Source organism: Oncorhynchus tshawytscha, linkage group LG08 (genome assembly GCF_018296145.1).
Source record: "Oncorhynchus tshawytscha isolate Ot180627B linkage group LG08, Otsh_v2.0, whole genome shotgun sequence".
NCBI lineage: Eukaryota > Metazoa > Chordata > Actinopteri > Salmoniformes > Salmonidae > Oncorhynchus > Oncorhynchus tshawytscha.
In genome coordinates, this window is record NC_056436.1 from 14,346,092 (window position 1) to 14,362,920 (window position 16,829).

Below are 16,829 nucleotides of genomic sequence, written 5' to 3' on the forward strand. Positions count from 1 at the left end.
CCCCTCATCACCTCTCTTCTCCATCACTCATCCTGTCTCTTACTACTGACCCCTCATCACCTCTTCTCCATCACTCATCCTGTCTCTTACTACTGACCCCTCATCACCTCTCTTCTCCATCACTCATCCTGTCTCTTACTACTGACCCCTCATCACCTCTCTTCTCCATCACTCATCCTGTCTCTTACTACTGACCCCTCATCACCTCTCTCTCCAGCTCTCATTCTGTCTCTTACTACTGACCCCTCACCACCTCTCTTCTCCATCACTCATCCTGTCTCTTACAACTGACCCCTCATCACCTCTCTTCTCCATCACTCATTCTGTCTCTTACTACTGACCCCTCATCACCTCTCTCTCCATCTCTCATTCTGTCTCTTACTACTGACCCCTCATCACCTCTCTTCTCCATCACTCATCCTGTCTCTTACTACTGACCCCTCATCACCTCTCCTCCATCACTCATCCTGTCTCTTACTACTGACCCCTCATCACCTCTTTTCTCCATCACTCATCCTGTCTCTTACTACTGACCCCTCACCTCTCTTCTCCATCACTCATCCGGTCTCTTACTACTGACCCCTCATCACCTCTCTTCTCCAGCTCTCATCCTGTCTCTTACTACTGACCCCTCATCACCTCTTTTCTCCAACACTCATCCTGTCTCTTACTACTGACCCCTCACCTCTCTTCTCCATCACTCATCCTGTCTTACTACTGGATCCTCATCATCTCCCTTCCCCATCTCTCATCCTCTCTTTTACACAGCTTCTCTTCCTCTTACTCATTCTCCCTCTCTGTCTGTCACGATCTCTTTCTGTCTCCATCTCTCTCCCCTTTCTCTTTCTTTTCTCATCTCTCCCCATTTCCCTTCTTTGTCTTTATTTCCCTCTCTCCTTCCTTCCGTTCTATCAGTCCATAATAAGTGTGAGGTAAGGAGGTATAAGTTTATTTTTCTGACAAACAGCTCCTTCCCCGCCGGCCATTATTTTTAAATGACTACCTAATGAAGTTTCACCTGGGTAAAGAGACAAGGTGTGTGCAAAGCTAACTAAAAAGCAACATTCCCCAAGAGAGGATGGCTTTCACTTCAGCAGTAATAAATTAATGAACTTCTTTGAGGAAAAGATCATGATTTTTATAAAGCAAATTACGGACTCCTCTTTAAGTCTGTGTATTCCTTCAAAGCTCAGTTGTCCCGAGTCTGCACAACTCTGCCAGGACCTAGGATCAAGAGAGACACTCAAGTGTTTTAGTACTATATCTCTTGACACAATGATGAAAATAATCATGGCCTCTAAACCTTCAAGCTGCATACTGGACCTTATTCCAACTAAACTACTGAAAGAGCTGCTTCCTGTGCTTGGCCCTCCTATGTTGAACATAATAAACGGCTCTCTATCCACCAGATGTGTACCAAACTCACTAAAAGTGGCAGTAATAAAGCCTCTCTTGAAAAAGCCAAACCTTGACCCAGAAAATATAAAAAACTATCGGCCTATATTGAATCTTCCATTCCTCTCAAAATGTTTAGAAAAGGCTGTTGCGCAGCAACTCACTGCCTTCCTGAAGACAAACAATGTATACGAAATGCTTCAGTCTGGTTTTAGACCCCATCATAGCACTGAGACTGCACTTGTGAAGGTGGTCAATTACATTTTAATGGCATCAGACCGAGGCTCTGCATCTGTCCTCGTGCTCTTAGACCTTAGTGCTACTTTTGATACCATCGATCATCACATTCTTTTGGAGAGATTGGAAACCCAAATTGGTATACACGGACAAGTTCTGGCCTGGTTTAGATCTTATCTGTCAGAAAGATATCAGTTTGTCTCTGTCAATGGTTTGTCCTCTGACAAATCAACTGTAAATTTCGGTGTTCCTCAAGGTTCCGTTTTATGACCACTATTGTTTTCACTATATATTTTACCTCTTGGTTGATGTCATTCGAATACATAATGTTCACTGCTATGCGGATAACACACAGCTGTACATTTCAATGAAACATGGTGAAGCCCCAAAATTTCCCTCGCTAGAAGCATGTGTTTCAGACATAAGGAAGTGGATGGCTGCAAACGTTCTACTTTTAAACTCGGACAAAACAGAGATGCTTGATCTAGGTCCCAAGAAACAAAGAGATCTTCTGTTGAATCTGACAATTAATCTTGATGGTTGAACAGTCGTTTCAAATAAAGCTGTGAAGGACCTCGGCGTTACTCTGGTCCCTGATCTCTCTTCTGACGAACATATCAAGATTTTTTCCATCTACGTAACATTGCAAAAATCAGAAACTTTTTGTCCAAAAATGATGCAGAAAAATTAATCCATGCTTTATTTAGTTCTAGGTTAGACTACTGCAATGCTCTACTTTCCAGCTACCCGAATAAAGCACTTAATAAACTTCAGTTAGTGCTAAATACGGCTGCTAGAATCCTGACTAGAACCCCAAAATTTGATCATATTACTCCAGTGCTAGCCTCCCTAACCTCTCTAACCTACAAAGCATTACATGGGCTTGCTCCTACCTATATCTCTCTGATTTGGTCCTGCCGTACATACCTACATGTACGCTACAGTCACAAGACGCAGGCCTCCTAATTGTCCCTAGAATTTCAAAGCAAACAGCTGGAGGCAGGGCTTTCTCTTATAGAGCTCCATTTTTATGGAATGGTCTGCCTACCCATGTGAGAGAAGCAGACTCTGTCTCAACCTTTAAGTCTTTACTGAAGACTCATCTCTTCAGTGGGTCATATGATAGAGTGTAGTCTGGCCCAGGAGTGTGAAGGTGAACGGAAAGGCTCTGGAGCAACGACCCGCCCTTGCTGTCTCTGCCTGGCCGGTTCCCCTCTTTCCACTGGGATTCTCTGCCTCTAACCCTATTACAGGGGCTGAGTCACTGGCTTACTGGTGCTCTTTCATGCCGTCCCTAGGAGGGGTGTGTCACTTGAGTGGGTTGAGTCACTGATGTGATCTTCCTGTCTGGGTTGGCGCCCCCCCTTGGGTTGTGCCATGGCGGAGATATTTGTGGGCTATACTCGGCCTTGTCTCAGGATGGTAGGTTGGTGGTTGAAGATATCCCTCTAGTGGTGTGGGGGCTGTGCTTTGGCAAAGTGGGTGGGGTTATATCCTCCCTGTTTGGTCCTGGGGTATCATCGGATGGGGCCACAGTGTCTCCTGACCCCTCCTGTCTCAGCCTCCAGTATTTATGCTGCAGTAGTTTATGTGTCGGGGGGCTAGGGTTGGTCTGTTATATCTGGAGTACTTCTGTCTTATCCGGTGTCCTGTGTGAATTTAAGTATGCTCTCTCTAATTCTCTCCTTCTCTCTTTCTTTCTCTCTCTCGGAAGACCTGAGCCCTAGGACCATGCCTCAGAACTACCTGGCATGATGACTCCTTGCTGTCCCCAGTCCACCTGGCCGTGCTGCTGCTCCAGTTTCAACTGTTCTGCCTGTGGCTAGGGAATCCTGACCTGTTTACCACACGTGCTACCTGTCCCAGACCTATTATTTGACCATGCTGGTCATTTATGAACATTTGAACATCTTGACCATGTTCTGTTATAATCTCCACCCGGCACAGACAGAAGAGGACTGGCCACCCCTCATAGCCTGGTTCCTCTCTAGGTTTCTTCCTATGTTATGGCCTTTCTAGGGAGTTTTTCCTCGCCAACGTGCTTCAACACCTGCATTGCTTGCTGTTTGGGGTTTTAGGCTGGGTTTCTGTACAGCACTTTGAGATATCAGCTAATGTACGAAGGGCTATATAAATACATTTGATTTGATATGATTTGCAAATGTCTATGGATCGTCTCGCGAAGATGAGAATGCCCAGATCTTGGCCATCAATCAGACCTGTTCTGCTTCTATGAGTAAGGAGTTCAGTGATGTTGAAACACCGGTATAGGTATAGATGTTGAAACACTGGTATATGTTGTGGCGTACATTAGGTCAGCCACCAGGGGGGGACTCATTGAGGCCTGGTAACAGATGGAATATGCATCATGATGCGAGGGCTCCATCTGCTGGACGTGCAAGGTCTCGACGGGCTCTGCAGTCAGGACTAATTGGGGCTGATTGGGAGCTGGTGAGTAATCAAGGGTGGATTGCTCACCAGCTGTGCAAGGCCCATAAAGCTGCCAGAAGGGCAGCACTCAGGAGGAATGGGGGAAGAAAGGACTCCTGTGGTATGGTTGACGGTTGCAGAGGTAAGAAGAGGGAGTTCAGTTTTGTGCCCGACAGGATACCGCCAGACCCGGAATACCAGGAGATGGCATCCCGGAGAGGGTCTCGTAGGAGACCCATCATTTTCTTTTTGATCTATTATTTAAATAAACACCCTTTAAACTGAGCTAATACTTCTCTGTCCATGTCTGATATTGATAAACGTCTTGACCAAACACCTGGGTCTGCCACAGGGTATAGATGTTTAAACACCAGTATGGGTATAGATGTTGACACACCAGTATGGGTATAGATGTTGACACACCAGTATGGGTATAGATGTTGACACACCAGTATGGGTATAGATGTTGACACACCAGTATGGGTATAGATGTTGACACACCAGTATGGGTATAGATGTTGACACACCAGTATGGGTATAGATGTTGACACACCAGTATGGGTATAGATGTTGACACACCGGTATGGGTATAGATGTTGAGACACCGGTATGGGTATAGATGTTGACACACCGGTATGGGTATAGATGTTGACACACCGGTATGGGTATAGATGTTTAAACACCGGTATGGGTATAGATGTTGAGACACCGGTATGGGTATAGATGTTTAAACACCAGTATGGGTATAGATGTTTAAACACCAGTATGGGTATAGATGTTTAAACACCAGTATGGGTATAGATGTTGAGACACCGGTATGGGTATAGATGTTTAAACACCGGTATGGGTATAGATGTTGACACACCAGTATGGGTATAGATGTTTAAACACCGGTATGGGTATAGATGTTTAAACACCAGTATGGGTATAGATGTTGAGACACCGGTATGGGTATAGATGTTTAAACACCAGTATGGGTATAGATGTTGAGACACCGGTATGGGTATAGATGTTTAAACACCGGTATGGGTATAGATGTTGAGACACCGGTATGGGTATAGATGTTTAAACACCAGTATGGGTATAGATGTTGAGACACCGGTATGGGTATAGATGTTTAAACACCGGTATGGGTATAGATGTTGACACACCAGTATGGGTATAGATGTTTAAACACCAGTATGGGTATAGATGTTTAAACACCAGTATGGGTATAGATGTTTAGACACCGGTATGGGTATAGATGTTTAAACACTGGTATGGGTATAGATGTTTAGACACCGGTATGGGTATAGACGTTGACACACCGGTATGGGTATAGATGTTGACACACCGGTATGGGTATAGATGTTGACACACCGGTATGGGTATAGATGTTTAAACACCAGTATGGGTATAGATGTTTAAACACCGGTATGGGTATAGATGTTTAAACACCAGTATGGGTATAGATGTTTAAACACCAGTATGGGTATAGATGTTTAAACACCGGTATGGGTATAGATGTTTAAACACCAGTATGGGTATAGATGTTTAAACACCGGTATGGGTATAGATGTTTAAACACCAGTATGGGTATAGATGTTTAAACACCGGTATGGGTATAGATGTTTAAACACCAGTATGGGTATAGATGTTTAAACACCGGTATGGGTATAGATGTTTAAACACCGGTATGGGTATAGATGTTTAAACACCAGTATGGGTATAGATGTTTAAACACCAGTATGGGTATAGATGTTTAAACACCGGTATGGGTATAGATGTTTAAACACCGGTATGGGTATAGATGTTTAAACACCAGTATGGGTATAGATGTTTAAACACCGGTATGGGTATAGATGTTGAGACACCGGTATGGGTATAGATGTTGACACACCGGTATGGGTACAGGATACCGCCAGACCCGGAATACCAGGAGATGGCATCCCGGAGAGGGTCTCGTAGGAGACCCATCATTTTCTTTTTGATCTATTATTTAAATAAACACCCTTTAAACTGAGCTAATACTTCTCTGTCCATGTCTGATATTGATAAACGTCTTGACCAAACACCTGGGTCTGCCACAGGGTATAGATGTTTAAACACCGGTATGGGTATAGATGTTGACACACCAGTATGGGTATAGATGTTGACACACCAGTATGGGTATAGATGTTGACACACCAGTATGGGTATAGATGTTGACACACCAGTATGGGTATAGATGTTGACACACCGGTATGGGTATAGATGTTGACACACCGGTATGGGTATAGATGTTGAGACACCGGTATGGGTATAGATGTTTATGGGTATAGAAACACCGGTATGGGTATAGATGTTGAGACACCGGCATGGGTATAGATGTTTAAACACCAGTATGGGTATAGATGTTTAAACACCAGTATTGGTATAGATGTTTAAACACCAGTATGGGTATAGATGTTGAGACACCGGCATGGGTATAGATGTTTAAACACCAGTATGGGTATAGATGTTGAGACACCGGTATGGGTATAGATGTTTAAACACCGGTATGGGTATAGATGTTGACACACCAGTATGGGTATAGATGTTTAAACACTGGTATGGGTATAGATGTTTAGACACCGGTATGGGTATAGATGTTGACACACCGGTATGGGTATAGATGTTTAAACACCAGTATGGGTATAGATGTTTAAACACCGGTATGGGTATAGATGTTGAGACACCGGTATGGGTATAGATGTTGACACACCGGTATGGGTATAGATGTTGACACACCGGTATGGGTATAGACGTTGACACACCGGTATGGGTATAGATGTTGAGACACCGGTATGGGTATAGATGTTGAAACACCGGTATGGGTATAGATGTTGAGACACCGGTATGGGTATAGATGTTGAAACACCGGTATGGGTATAGATGTTGACACACCGGTATGGGTATAGACGTTGACACACCGGTATGGGTATAGATGTTGAGACACCGGTATGGGTATAGATGTTGAAACACCGGTATGGGTATAGATGTTGAGACACCGGTATGGGTATAGATGTTGAAACACCGGTATGGGTATAGATGTTGAAACACCGGTATGGGTATAGATGTTGAGACACCGGTATGGGTATAGATGTTGAAACACCGGTATGGGTATAGATGTTGAAACACCGGTATGGGTATAGATGTTGAAACACCGGTATGGGTATAGATGTTGAAACACCGGTATGGGTATAGATGTTGAGACACCGGTATGGGTATAGATGTTGAGACACCGGTATGGGTATAGATGTTGAGACACCGGTATGGGTATAGATGTTGAGACACCGGTATGGGTATAGATGTTGAAACACCGGTATGGGTATAGATGTTGAAACACCGGTATGGGTATAGATGTTGAGACACCGGTATGGGTATAGATGTTGAGACACCGGTATGGGTATAGATTTTGAAACACCGGTATGGGTATAGATGTTGAAACACCGGTATGGGTATAGATGTTGAGACACCGGTATGGGTATAGATGTTGAGACACCGGTATGGGTATAGATGTTGACACACCGGTATGGGTATAGATGTTGAGACACCGGTATGGGTATAGATGTTGAAACACCGGTATGGGTATAGATGTTGAGACACCGGTATGGGTATAGATGTTGAGACACCGGTATGGGTATAGATGTTGAAACACCGGTATGGGTATAGATGTTGAGACACCGGTATGGGTATAGATGTTGACACACCGGTATGGGTATAGATGTTGAGACACCGGTATGGGTATAGATGTTGACACACCGGTATGGGTATAGATGTTGAGACACCGGTATGGGTATAGATGTTGACACACCGGTATGGGTATAGATGTTGACACACCGGTATGGGTATAGACGTTGACACACCGGTATGGGTATAGATGTTGAGACACCGGTATGGGTATAGATGTTGAAACACCGGTATGGGTATAGATGTTGAAACACCGGTATGGGTATAGATGTTGAAACACCGGTATGGGTATAGATGTTGAGACACCGGTATGGGTATAGATGTTGAAACACCGGTATGGGTATAGATGTTGAAACACCGGTATGGGTATAGATGTTGAAACACCGGTATGGGTATAGATGTTGAAACACCGGTATGGGTATAGATGTTGAGACACCGGTATGGGTATAGATGTTGAGACACCGGTATGGGTATAGATGTTGAGACACCGGTATGGGTATAGATGTTGAGACACCGGTATGGGTATAGATGTTGAAACACCGGTATGGGTATAGATGTTGAAACACCGGTATGGGTATAGATGTTGAGACACCGGTATGGGTATAGATGTTGAGACACCGGTATGGGTATAGATGTTGAAACACCGGTATGGGTATAGATGTTGAAACACCGGTATGGGTATAGATGTTGAGACACCGGTATGGGTATAGATGTTGAGACACCGGTATGGGTATAGATGTTGACACACCGGTATGGGTATAGATGTTGAGACACCGGTATGGGTATAGATGTTGAAACACCGGTATGGGTATAGATGTTGAGACACCGGTATGGGTATAGATGTTGAGACACCGGTATGGGTATAGATGTTGAAACACCGGTATGGGTATAGATGTTGAGACACCGGTATGGGTATAGATGTTGACACACCGGTATGGGTATAGATGTTGAGACACCGGTATGGGTATAGATGTTGACACACCGGTATGGGTATAGATGTTTAGACACCGGTATGGATCGAGCTTTGTACATTGTGCACACAGCATTTTTTAGACTCAATTATTTTATTTGTTTGACCCATAGATAAAGAAACCACTTGTGAAAGTGAAGTGAAGTGGAATAGTAGGTCATAGTTGTCACAGAAGACACGACGTTGTACTCTAGAGCGTATTCTCTGTTTTAACACCCACTTCCATGTTGGAACGGGGGCTCTCTCTGCATCTTTGCTCAGATGCCTGTGTGTGCGTGTGTGCGTGTGTGTGTGCGTGTGTGTGTGTGCGTGTGTGTGTGCGTATGTGTGCGTATGTGTGTGTGCGTGTGTGTGTGTGCGTGTGTGCGTATGTGTGTGTTCGTTGAGAGTGATTCATCTGTATTTATTTGATAGGTATGTAAAGGCATTCTTCAATTTTAACGAGACCGATACATCTCTTCTTGCTGCGTCCCTGTATTCCACGGTGTGTGTAAGCAGCTAACAGAATGAATGCAAGAAACACCACCCTTATGTATTCTGTACTGCACATTGAATGCTCCCTTTGAGTCAAGCACTGAGTCCCTATTATTGTTGCCCTGATGTTCCACCCTGGGTTCAGGAAAGGTTGTGAAGACTTCCGGGGTAATGGAATCAACATAATGGAGTGTGTTGCTAGATTATAACACAGTTTGGATTTCTCAGGGGCTGGGCACATGTATCTATCTTCAAAAATGTTTTCTTTCATTCCTCAAGACATCATTATGCTCTGTGATGTCCAAGCTAGTCTCTCTCGCTCTCTCGCTCTCTCTATCCTCCTGTCTATATTAAGAATCACACCAAACAATCCATCCATCCAAGGTGTCATTAGTGATGTTTCAGGTAGCTTTAAAAAAAAAGACAATGAGATGTGGGCTTTTATCAAATACCATCTTTCCCTACTCTACTCTACTCTACCCTACCATCCATCAGAAGCATCCCTTCCCCAAGGGTATATAAGAGCAGGCAAACTCTGACTCCTTTTATCGTGAGCTGTACGTGCCCCATTTCTCACACACCTGAGAGTACTTAAACTCTCCACCACACAGTAAGAGACTCGCTCAGATCGGTGTACCTGTGGTGTACCTGTGATAAGAGGTGAAGCCAGGAGCAGGAGACTCACTGGAAAAACAAGCCAACATTTCTAAACACACTGTATGGCAGAGGAACTAACCAGCCTGAAGTCAGAGAAAGCACCCCCCCCTGTCAGCCACCCTGATAGCCCTTCTGACAACTCCCCCACACCCACTAAGGACAAACACAAGACACAGATTGTACTACTTATGGACTCAAATGGGAAATATATAGAAGAAAAAAAACTTTTTCCCAAACACAGTGTGTCTAAACTCTGGTGTCCAAACACCCAGCGCGCCCTCGACCTTCTGTCTGAGGACCAACTAGGCTCACCCAGCCACATAATAATACACACAGGCACAAATGACCTGAGAGCACAGCAGGAAAGGGTGGCCACAGCACTGAAGGGAGTGATTGAAAAGGCTTCTTCTACAATCCCCAATGCACAAGTGGTTATCTCCACCCTGCTCCCACGAAAAGACTTCCACCCTGCCACAATACAGCGGGTAAACGCAAGTATTTCCTGTGACTGTGCCTCAAAACCAAATGTTTTCCTGGCCCACCACTCCACCCTGGACTTGAACAGCCTCTATGACCAGGTCCACCTCTACAAGGCAGCAGTGCCCACCTTTGCCCGAACTCTAAAGGACATCGCTCTCAAACGTATCCCCAACACTTCACACAGGAGCAACAGATCAATAGACACCCCACCCAGACCAGCGAGACACCCTCCCAGACCTGCAGGACCCCCTGGACCTACACATAGAGGACCCACGCTAAGAGGAATTACATCCAGACCACAGCACCCCCAGACACATCCACACCCCCACCCCAACCAATCAGCACCCCCATGTCAACCATGCCCACACCCCATTTAGGCCCCCTCAGATCAGACCTATGCCACTCCTGCCCACCCCATGCACCTCACCCCCGCAAAGAGGGTCTCAACATGGAAGCCACACATACGCCCAGGTAGTGAGCGGGCAAACAGTCCCAACCCCCACTCTCACACTCGCCCAAGCCAATGGCATGTACCAGATGCTCAGCAGGCTCTGCTCACACTTACTGGCCTGAGGACAAACCACGACCAACAACATTGGACACTCTATGGAACAAAAAGCCTTCACTATATCATCCTGGAATATCCAAGGCCTGAGGTCATCTGCCTTTGGCCTAAAGAGCAGAAACCCGGACTTCACCAAAGAAATCGGTAATACAGACATTGTCATCCTGCAAGAAACCTGGTATAGAGGAGACAGACCCACTGGTTGCCCTCTAGGTTACAGAGAGCTGGTAGTCCCATCCACCAAACTACCAGGTGTGAAACAGGGATGGAACTCAGGGGGTATGCTAATTTGGTATAGAGCAGACCTAACTCACTCCATTAAATTAATCAAAACAGGAACATTCTACATTTGGCTAGAAATTCAAAAGGAAATGATCCTAACAGAGATAAATGTCCTCCTGTGTGCTACCTATATCCCCCCACTAGAATCCCCATACTTTAATGAAGACAGCTTCTCCATCCTGGAGGGGGAAATCAATAATTTCCAGGCCCAGGGACATGTACTAGTCTGTGGCGACCTAAATGCCAGAACTGGTCAAGAACCTGACACCCTCAGCACACAGGGGGACAAACACCTGCCTGGAGGTGACAGCATTCCCTCCCACATATGCCCCCCTAGGCACAACTATGACAACACAACCAACAAAAACGGGTCACAACTCCTGCAGCTCTGTCGCACGCTGGGTATGTACATAGTCAATGGTAGGCTTCGAGGGGACTCCTATGGTAGGTACACCTATAGCTCATCTCTTGGCAGTAGTACTGTAGACTACTTTATCACTGACCTCAACCCAGAGTCTCTCAGAGCGTTCACAGTCAGCCCACTGACACCCCTATCAGACCACAGCAAAATCACAGTCTACTTAAACAGAGCAATACTCAATCATGAGGCATCAAAGCCAAAGGAACTGAGTAACATTAAGAAATGCTATAGATGGAAGGAATGCAGTTTGGAAACCTACCAAAAAACAATTAGGCAACAAATTCAATCCCTTTTAGACAATTTCCTGGGTAAAACGTTCCACTGTAATAGTGAAGGTGTAAACTTGGCAGTAGAAAATCTTAACAGTATATTTGACCTCTCAGCTTCCCTATCAAATCTAAAAATCTCAAATAGAAAACCGAAGAAAATTAACAATACTGACAAATGGTTTGATGAAGAATGCAAAAATCTAAGAAAGAAATTGAGAAACCTGTCCAACCAAAAACATAGAGACCCGGAAAACCTGAGTCTACGCCTTCACTATGGTGAATCACTAAAACAATACAGAAATACACTACGGAAAAAGAAGGAACAGCATGTCAGAAATCAGCTCAATGTAATTGAAGAATCCATAGACTCTAACCACTTCTGTGAAAATTGGAAAACACTAAACAAACAACAACACAAAGAATTATCTATCCAAAATGGAGATGTATGGGTAAACCACTTCTCCAATCTTTTTGGCTCTATAACAAAGAATAAAGAGCAAAAACATATACACAATCAAATACAGATCTTAGAATCAACTATTAAAGACTACCAGAACCCACTGGATTCTCCAATTACATTGAATGAGTTACAGGACAAAATAAAAACCCTCCAACCCAAAAAGGCCTGTGGTGTTGATGGTATCCTCAATGAAATGATCAAATATACAGACAACAAATTCCAATTGGCTATACTAAAACTCTTTAACATCATCCTTAGCTCTGGCATCTTCCCCAATATTTGGAACCAAGGACTGATCAGCCCAATCCACAAAAGTGGAGACAAATTTGACCCCAATAACTACCGTGGAATATGCGTCAACAGTAACCTTGGGAAAATCCTCTGCATTATCATTAACAGCAGACTCGCACATTTCCTCAATGAAAACAATGTACTGAGCAAATGTCAAATTGGCTTTTTACCAAATTACCGTACAACAGACCATGTATTCACCGTGCACACCCTAATTGACAACCAAACAAACCAAAACAAAGGCAAAGTCTTCTCATGCTTTGTTGATTTCAAAAAAGCCTTCGACTCAATTTGGCACGAGGGTCTGCTATACAAACTGATGGAAAGTGGTGTTGGGGGTAAAACATACGACATTATAAAATCCATGTACACAAACAACAAGTGTGCGGTTAAAATTGGCAAAAAACACACACATTTCTTCACACAGGGTTGTGGGGTGAGACAGGGATGCAGCTTAAGCCCCACCCTCTTCAACATATATATCAACGAATTGGCGCGGGCACTAGAAAAGTCTGCAGCACCCGGCCTCACCCTACTAGAATCCAAAGTCAAATGTCTGCTGTTTGCTGATGATCTGGTGCTTCTGTCACCAACCAAGGAGTGCCTACAGCAGCACCTAGATCTTATGCACAGATTCTGTCAGACCTGGGTCCTAACAGTAAATCTCAGTAAGACCAAAATAATGGTGTTCCAAAAAAGGTCCAGTCACCAGGACCACAAATACAAATTCCATCTAGACACTGTTGCCCTAGAGCACACAAAAAACTATACATACCTTGGACTAAACATCAGTGCCACAGGTAACTTCCACAAAGCTGTGAACGACAAGGCAAGAAGGGCATTCTATGCCATCAAAAGGAACATAAATTTCAACATACCAATTAGGATTTGGCTAAAAATACTTGAATCAGTCATAGAGCCCATTGCCCTTTATGGTTGTGAGGTCTGGGGTCCGCTCACCAACCAAGACTTCACAAAATGGGACAAACACCAAATTGAGACTCTGCACGCAGAATTCTGCAAAAAGATCCTCCGTGTACAACGTAGAACACCAAATAATGCATGCAGAGCAGAATTAGGCCAATACCCACTAATTATCAAAATCCAGAAAAGAGACGTTAAAAAACAAAAAGATAATTACTTGACACATTGGAAAGAATTAACAAAAAAACAGAGCAAACTAGAATGCTATTTGGCCCTACACAGAGAGTACACAGCGGCAGAATACCTGACCACTGTGACTGACCCAAAATTAAGGAAAGCTTTGACTATGTACAGACTCAGTGAGCATAGCCTTGCTATTGAGAAAGGCCGCCGTAGGCAGACATGGCTCTCAAGAGAAGACAGGCTATGTGCTCACTGCCCACAAAATGAGGTGGAAACTGAGCTGCACTTCCTAACCTCCTGCCCAATGTATGACCATATTAGAGAGACATATTTCCCTCAGATTACACAGATCCACAAAGAATTCGAAAACAAATCCAATTTTGATAAACTCCCATATCTACTGGGTGAAATTCCACAGTGTGCCATCACAGCAGCAAGATTTGTGACCTGTTGCCACGAGAAAAGGGCAACCAGTGAAGAACACACACCATTGTAAATACAACCCATATTTATGCTTATTTATTTTATCTTGTGTCCTTTACCATTTGTACATTGTTAAAACACTGTATATATATATAATATGACATTTGTAATGTCTTTATTGTTTTGAAACTTCTGTATGTGTAATGTTTACTGTTCATTTTTATTGTTTATTTCACTTTATATATTCACTTTATATATTATCTACCTCACTTGCTTTGGCAATGTTAACACATGTTTCCCATGCCAATAAAGCCCTTGAATTGAATTGAATTGAAAGCAGAAGACTTGGGTTCCTGACCACAACACACTGGGTTCCTGACCACAACACACTGGGTTCCTGACCACAACACACTGGGTTCCTGACCACAACACACTGGGTTCCTGACCACAACACACTGGAGACAAGGCGCTGGTCATTCACTAGTGTAAGAGAAACATTCATGAAATTACTTTGAGAATTACTTTGTAATACTCTAATTTAATGTTTTGTATTTAATGTTACTTTTGTCTTGCTTTTCTGTGTATTGTTGATTTATTGTATTATATTTAGTATGATGAATTTACACTGCTCTCTGGTGTCTGTGAGATTGCTTATGTTTTTAGGCAGGAGAAAAGTCAACAATTTTTTTAAAGAAATAGAGTTGGCCGAGTATAAATAATATTGACAACAATTTAGCATTTGTTTCATTATACATACATTACAAGGTTACAATACAAATGTATTTAATCACAGTGCATACTGATTTCTGGACTGTGTGATGCGAGTGTCAACACATTAACACATTGATGTATAATTCAGTGAGAATATATAGCGTACTGATAGGGTGTTTGTATGATATGCTAGAGAATTGGTATAGGAGAAGGTACTGCATTTATATCCAGTGAAGTAGGAGTTTAAAGTGACCTTCATTTTTTCACTGAGTATAAATGTAAAAGTAATATTTCAATGAGCAAGTAATCTCTCGTGGACTGACTACGTAAGCACAAATGGTACTGTCGATCTGACACAACAGGATGCGCAAGATAACAAGCAGAATTAGGTCTGGTGCTTGGGTTTATCCTCACTGGCTATTTGGACAAATCACGATTTCGCAAGGTGTCAGCATCCTTCGAATTTCAGAAGAGGAGGGTACATTTGGACCATAGACTTGAAGCTCTTCGTTCTGGTTCCGATCCTCGTTCTATGTCTTCTCTTAACACATGGACCCAGAACTTAATCAAGTCAATCTGACCAATTACGTAAGACTTTAGTTCTGGGTTAACCAAGATTAAATAGTGAGTGAATATGAATGTACTGTATCACAAGAGAATAAAACACTGTCTTTTCTTCCTGTTGCCTGGCTGTGTTGCCTGGCGGGCTCATAGAGTGGCTTTAAGGTATGGCTGGCTTGGCTCCTCCTGCTGCCTCACGCCCTCCTGGTGCTGACCCTAATGGCCATAACTCTGGTGTCCTCCAGCTACCCTCAGCCACGCCGCCGACCCATACACATGTAAGACTCAGTATCCCAATTACTTGTCCTTTCTCCCTCTAAGACAGAAGATAGAGTGAATCTCAAATGTTTGCTCATTCTTCCCGTCCTGTATCTTTCATCTTGTCCATGTCTCCTTCTCAAAATGTCAGAGGTAAGCAGGAGAGAGGGATTGAGGACAGGACTTGTCTTCTCTGCCATTTTGAAAAGGAGGCGAGGTGAGACGGTCGAAAGAGGTCATGGGGAACTAGTAAACAATTTTGAAATGAACCCAGATTGTCCATTCTGTTTATCCCTCTTGTCCCCAAAATCAACCCTTTTACTGTTGCAATTTGAGAATACGACACCATGGTAGTGAAATCAATCTTTCTATTGTAGTGAACACAATTGTTCCTAAATGGAAGTTATATCTATAGAAATTGCTCTATCGTTCCCAGTGACATCCATTGTTCCTATATGGAAGTGAGTTCTATCATTCCTGTTATTTTGTCTGCTTCCAGAGGCACCTCTCCAGGCGATCCAGGAGACAAGAGGGAGGATTGGGAGGTTCTCTGGCCCTTCATCTCGCTCCGTGATCGGAGTAAGCAGATGATGTCAGCCCCAGACTTTGGTGCGGCCAAGAGCAAGGCAGAGCTCCTGGGGGAGCAGTGGCTCCCAATGGTGGGCCAGTCGCAGATGGACGAGGACATGGCCAAGGGCTGGCTGGGTGACTGGGCTCTGCAGGGATCTAACAATGAGGAGAAGAGGAACATCGTGGTGGCAGATGATGCAGCGTTCAGGGAGAAAAGTAAGCTGCTAACCGCCATTTAGAGAAAGAAGTGGCTTAACTCCTATATGCAGAAACTGTTGGTTGTCAACTCCCAGTAGTAATATGACTGCTAAGCCTATACATAACGTACCCTGATTTAAATAAAGTATTTAATATTGTACACTGATTGAAATAATGACATTTTCTTTCCGAATTGAAAAGTCATTAAAGATATTTATATTAATCTTGGCCATGTTCTGTTATAATCTCCACCCGGCACAGCCAGAAGAGGACTGGCCACCCCACATAGCCTGGTTCCTCTCTAGGTTTTTTCCTAAGTTTTGGTCTTTCTAGGGAGCTTTTCCTAGCCACCGTGCTTCTACATCTGCATTGCTTGCTGT

General features: G+C 43.7%; 1 protein-coding gene across 1 annotated transcript; it reads left to right on the plus strand.

The window, feature by feature from the left end:
* The first annotated feature begins 15,642 nt into the window (after positions 1-15,642).
* Positions 15,643-16,490, plus strand: pth2 (parathyroid hormone 2). Its single transcript, XM_024428623.2, has 2 exons — positions 15,643-15,701; positions 16,181-16,490. The coding sequence occupies exons 1-2, from the start codon at positions 15,643-15,645 to the stop codon at positions 16,488-16,490; spliced, it is 369 nt and encodes a 122-aa protein (XP_024284391.1).
* The last annotated feature ends 339 nt before the right edge of the window (positions 16,491-16,829 follow it).

What these genes read in the sequence shown, in the direction of transcription:
- pth2 (XM_024428623.2), top strand. Translation starts at nt 15,643, where the DNA reads ATGGCCATAACTCTGGTGTCCTCCAGCTACCCTCAGCCACGCCGCCGA. An exon ending in CGCCGCCGACCCATACACAT is followed by an intron (nt 15,702 to 16,180) that starts GTAAGACTCAGT and finishes GTCTGCTTCCAG; the next exon opens with AGGCACCTCTCCAGGCGATC.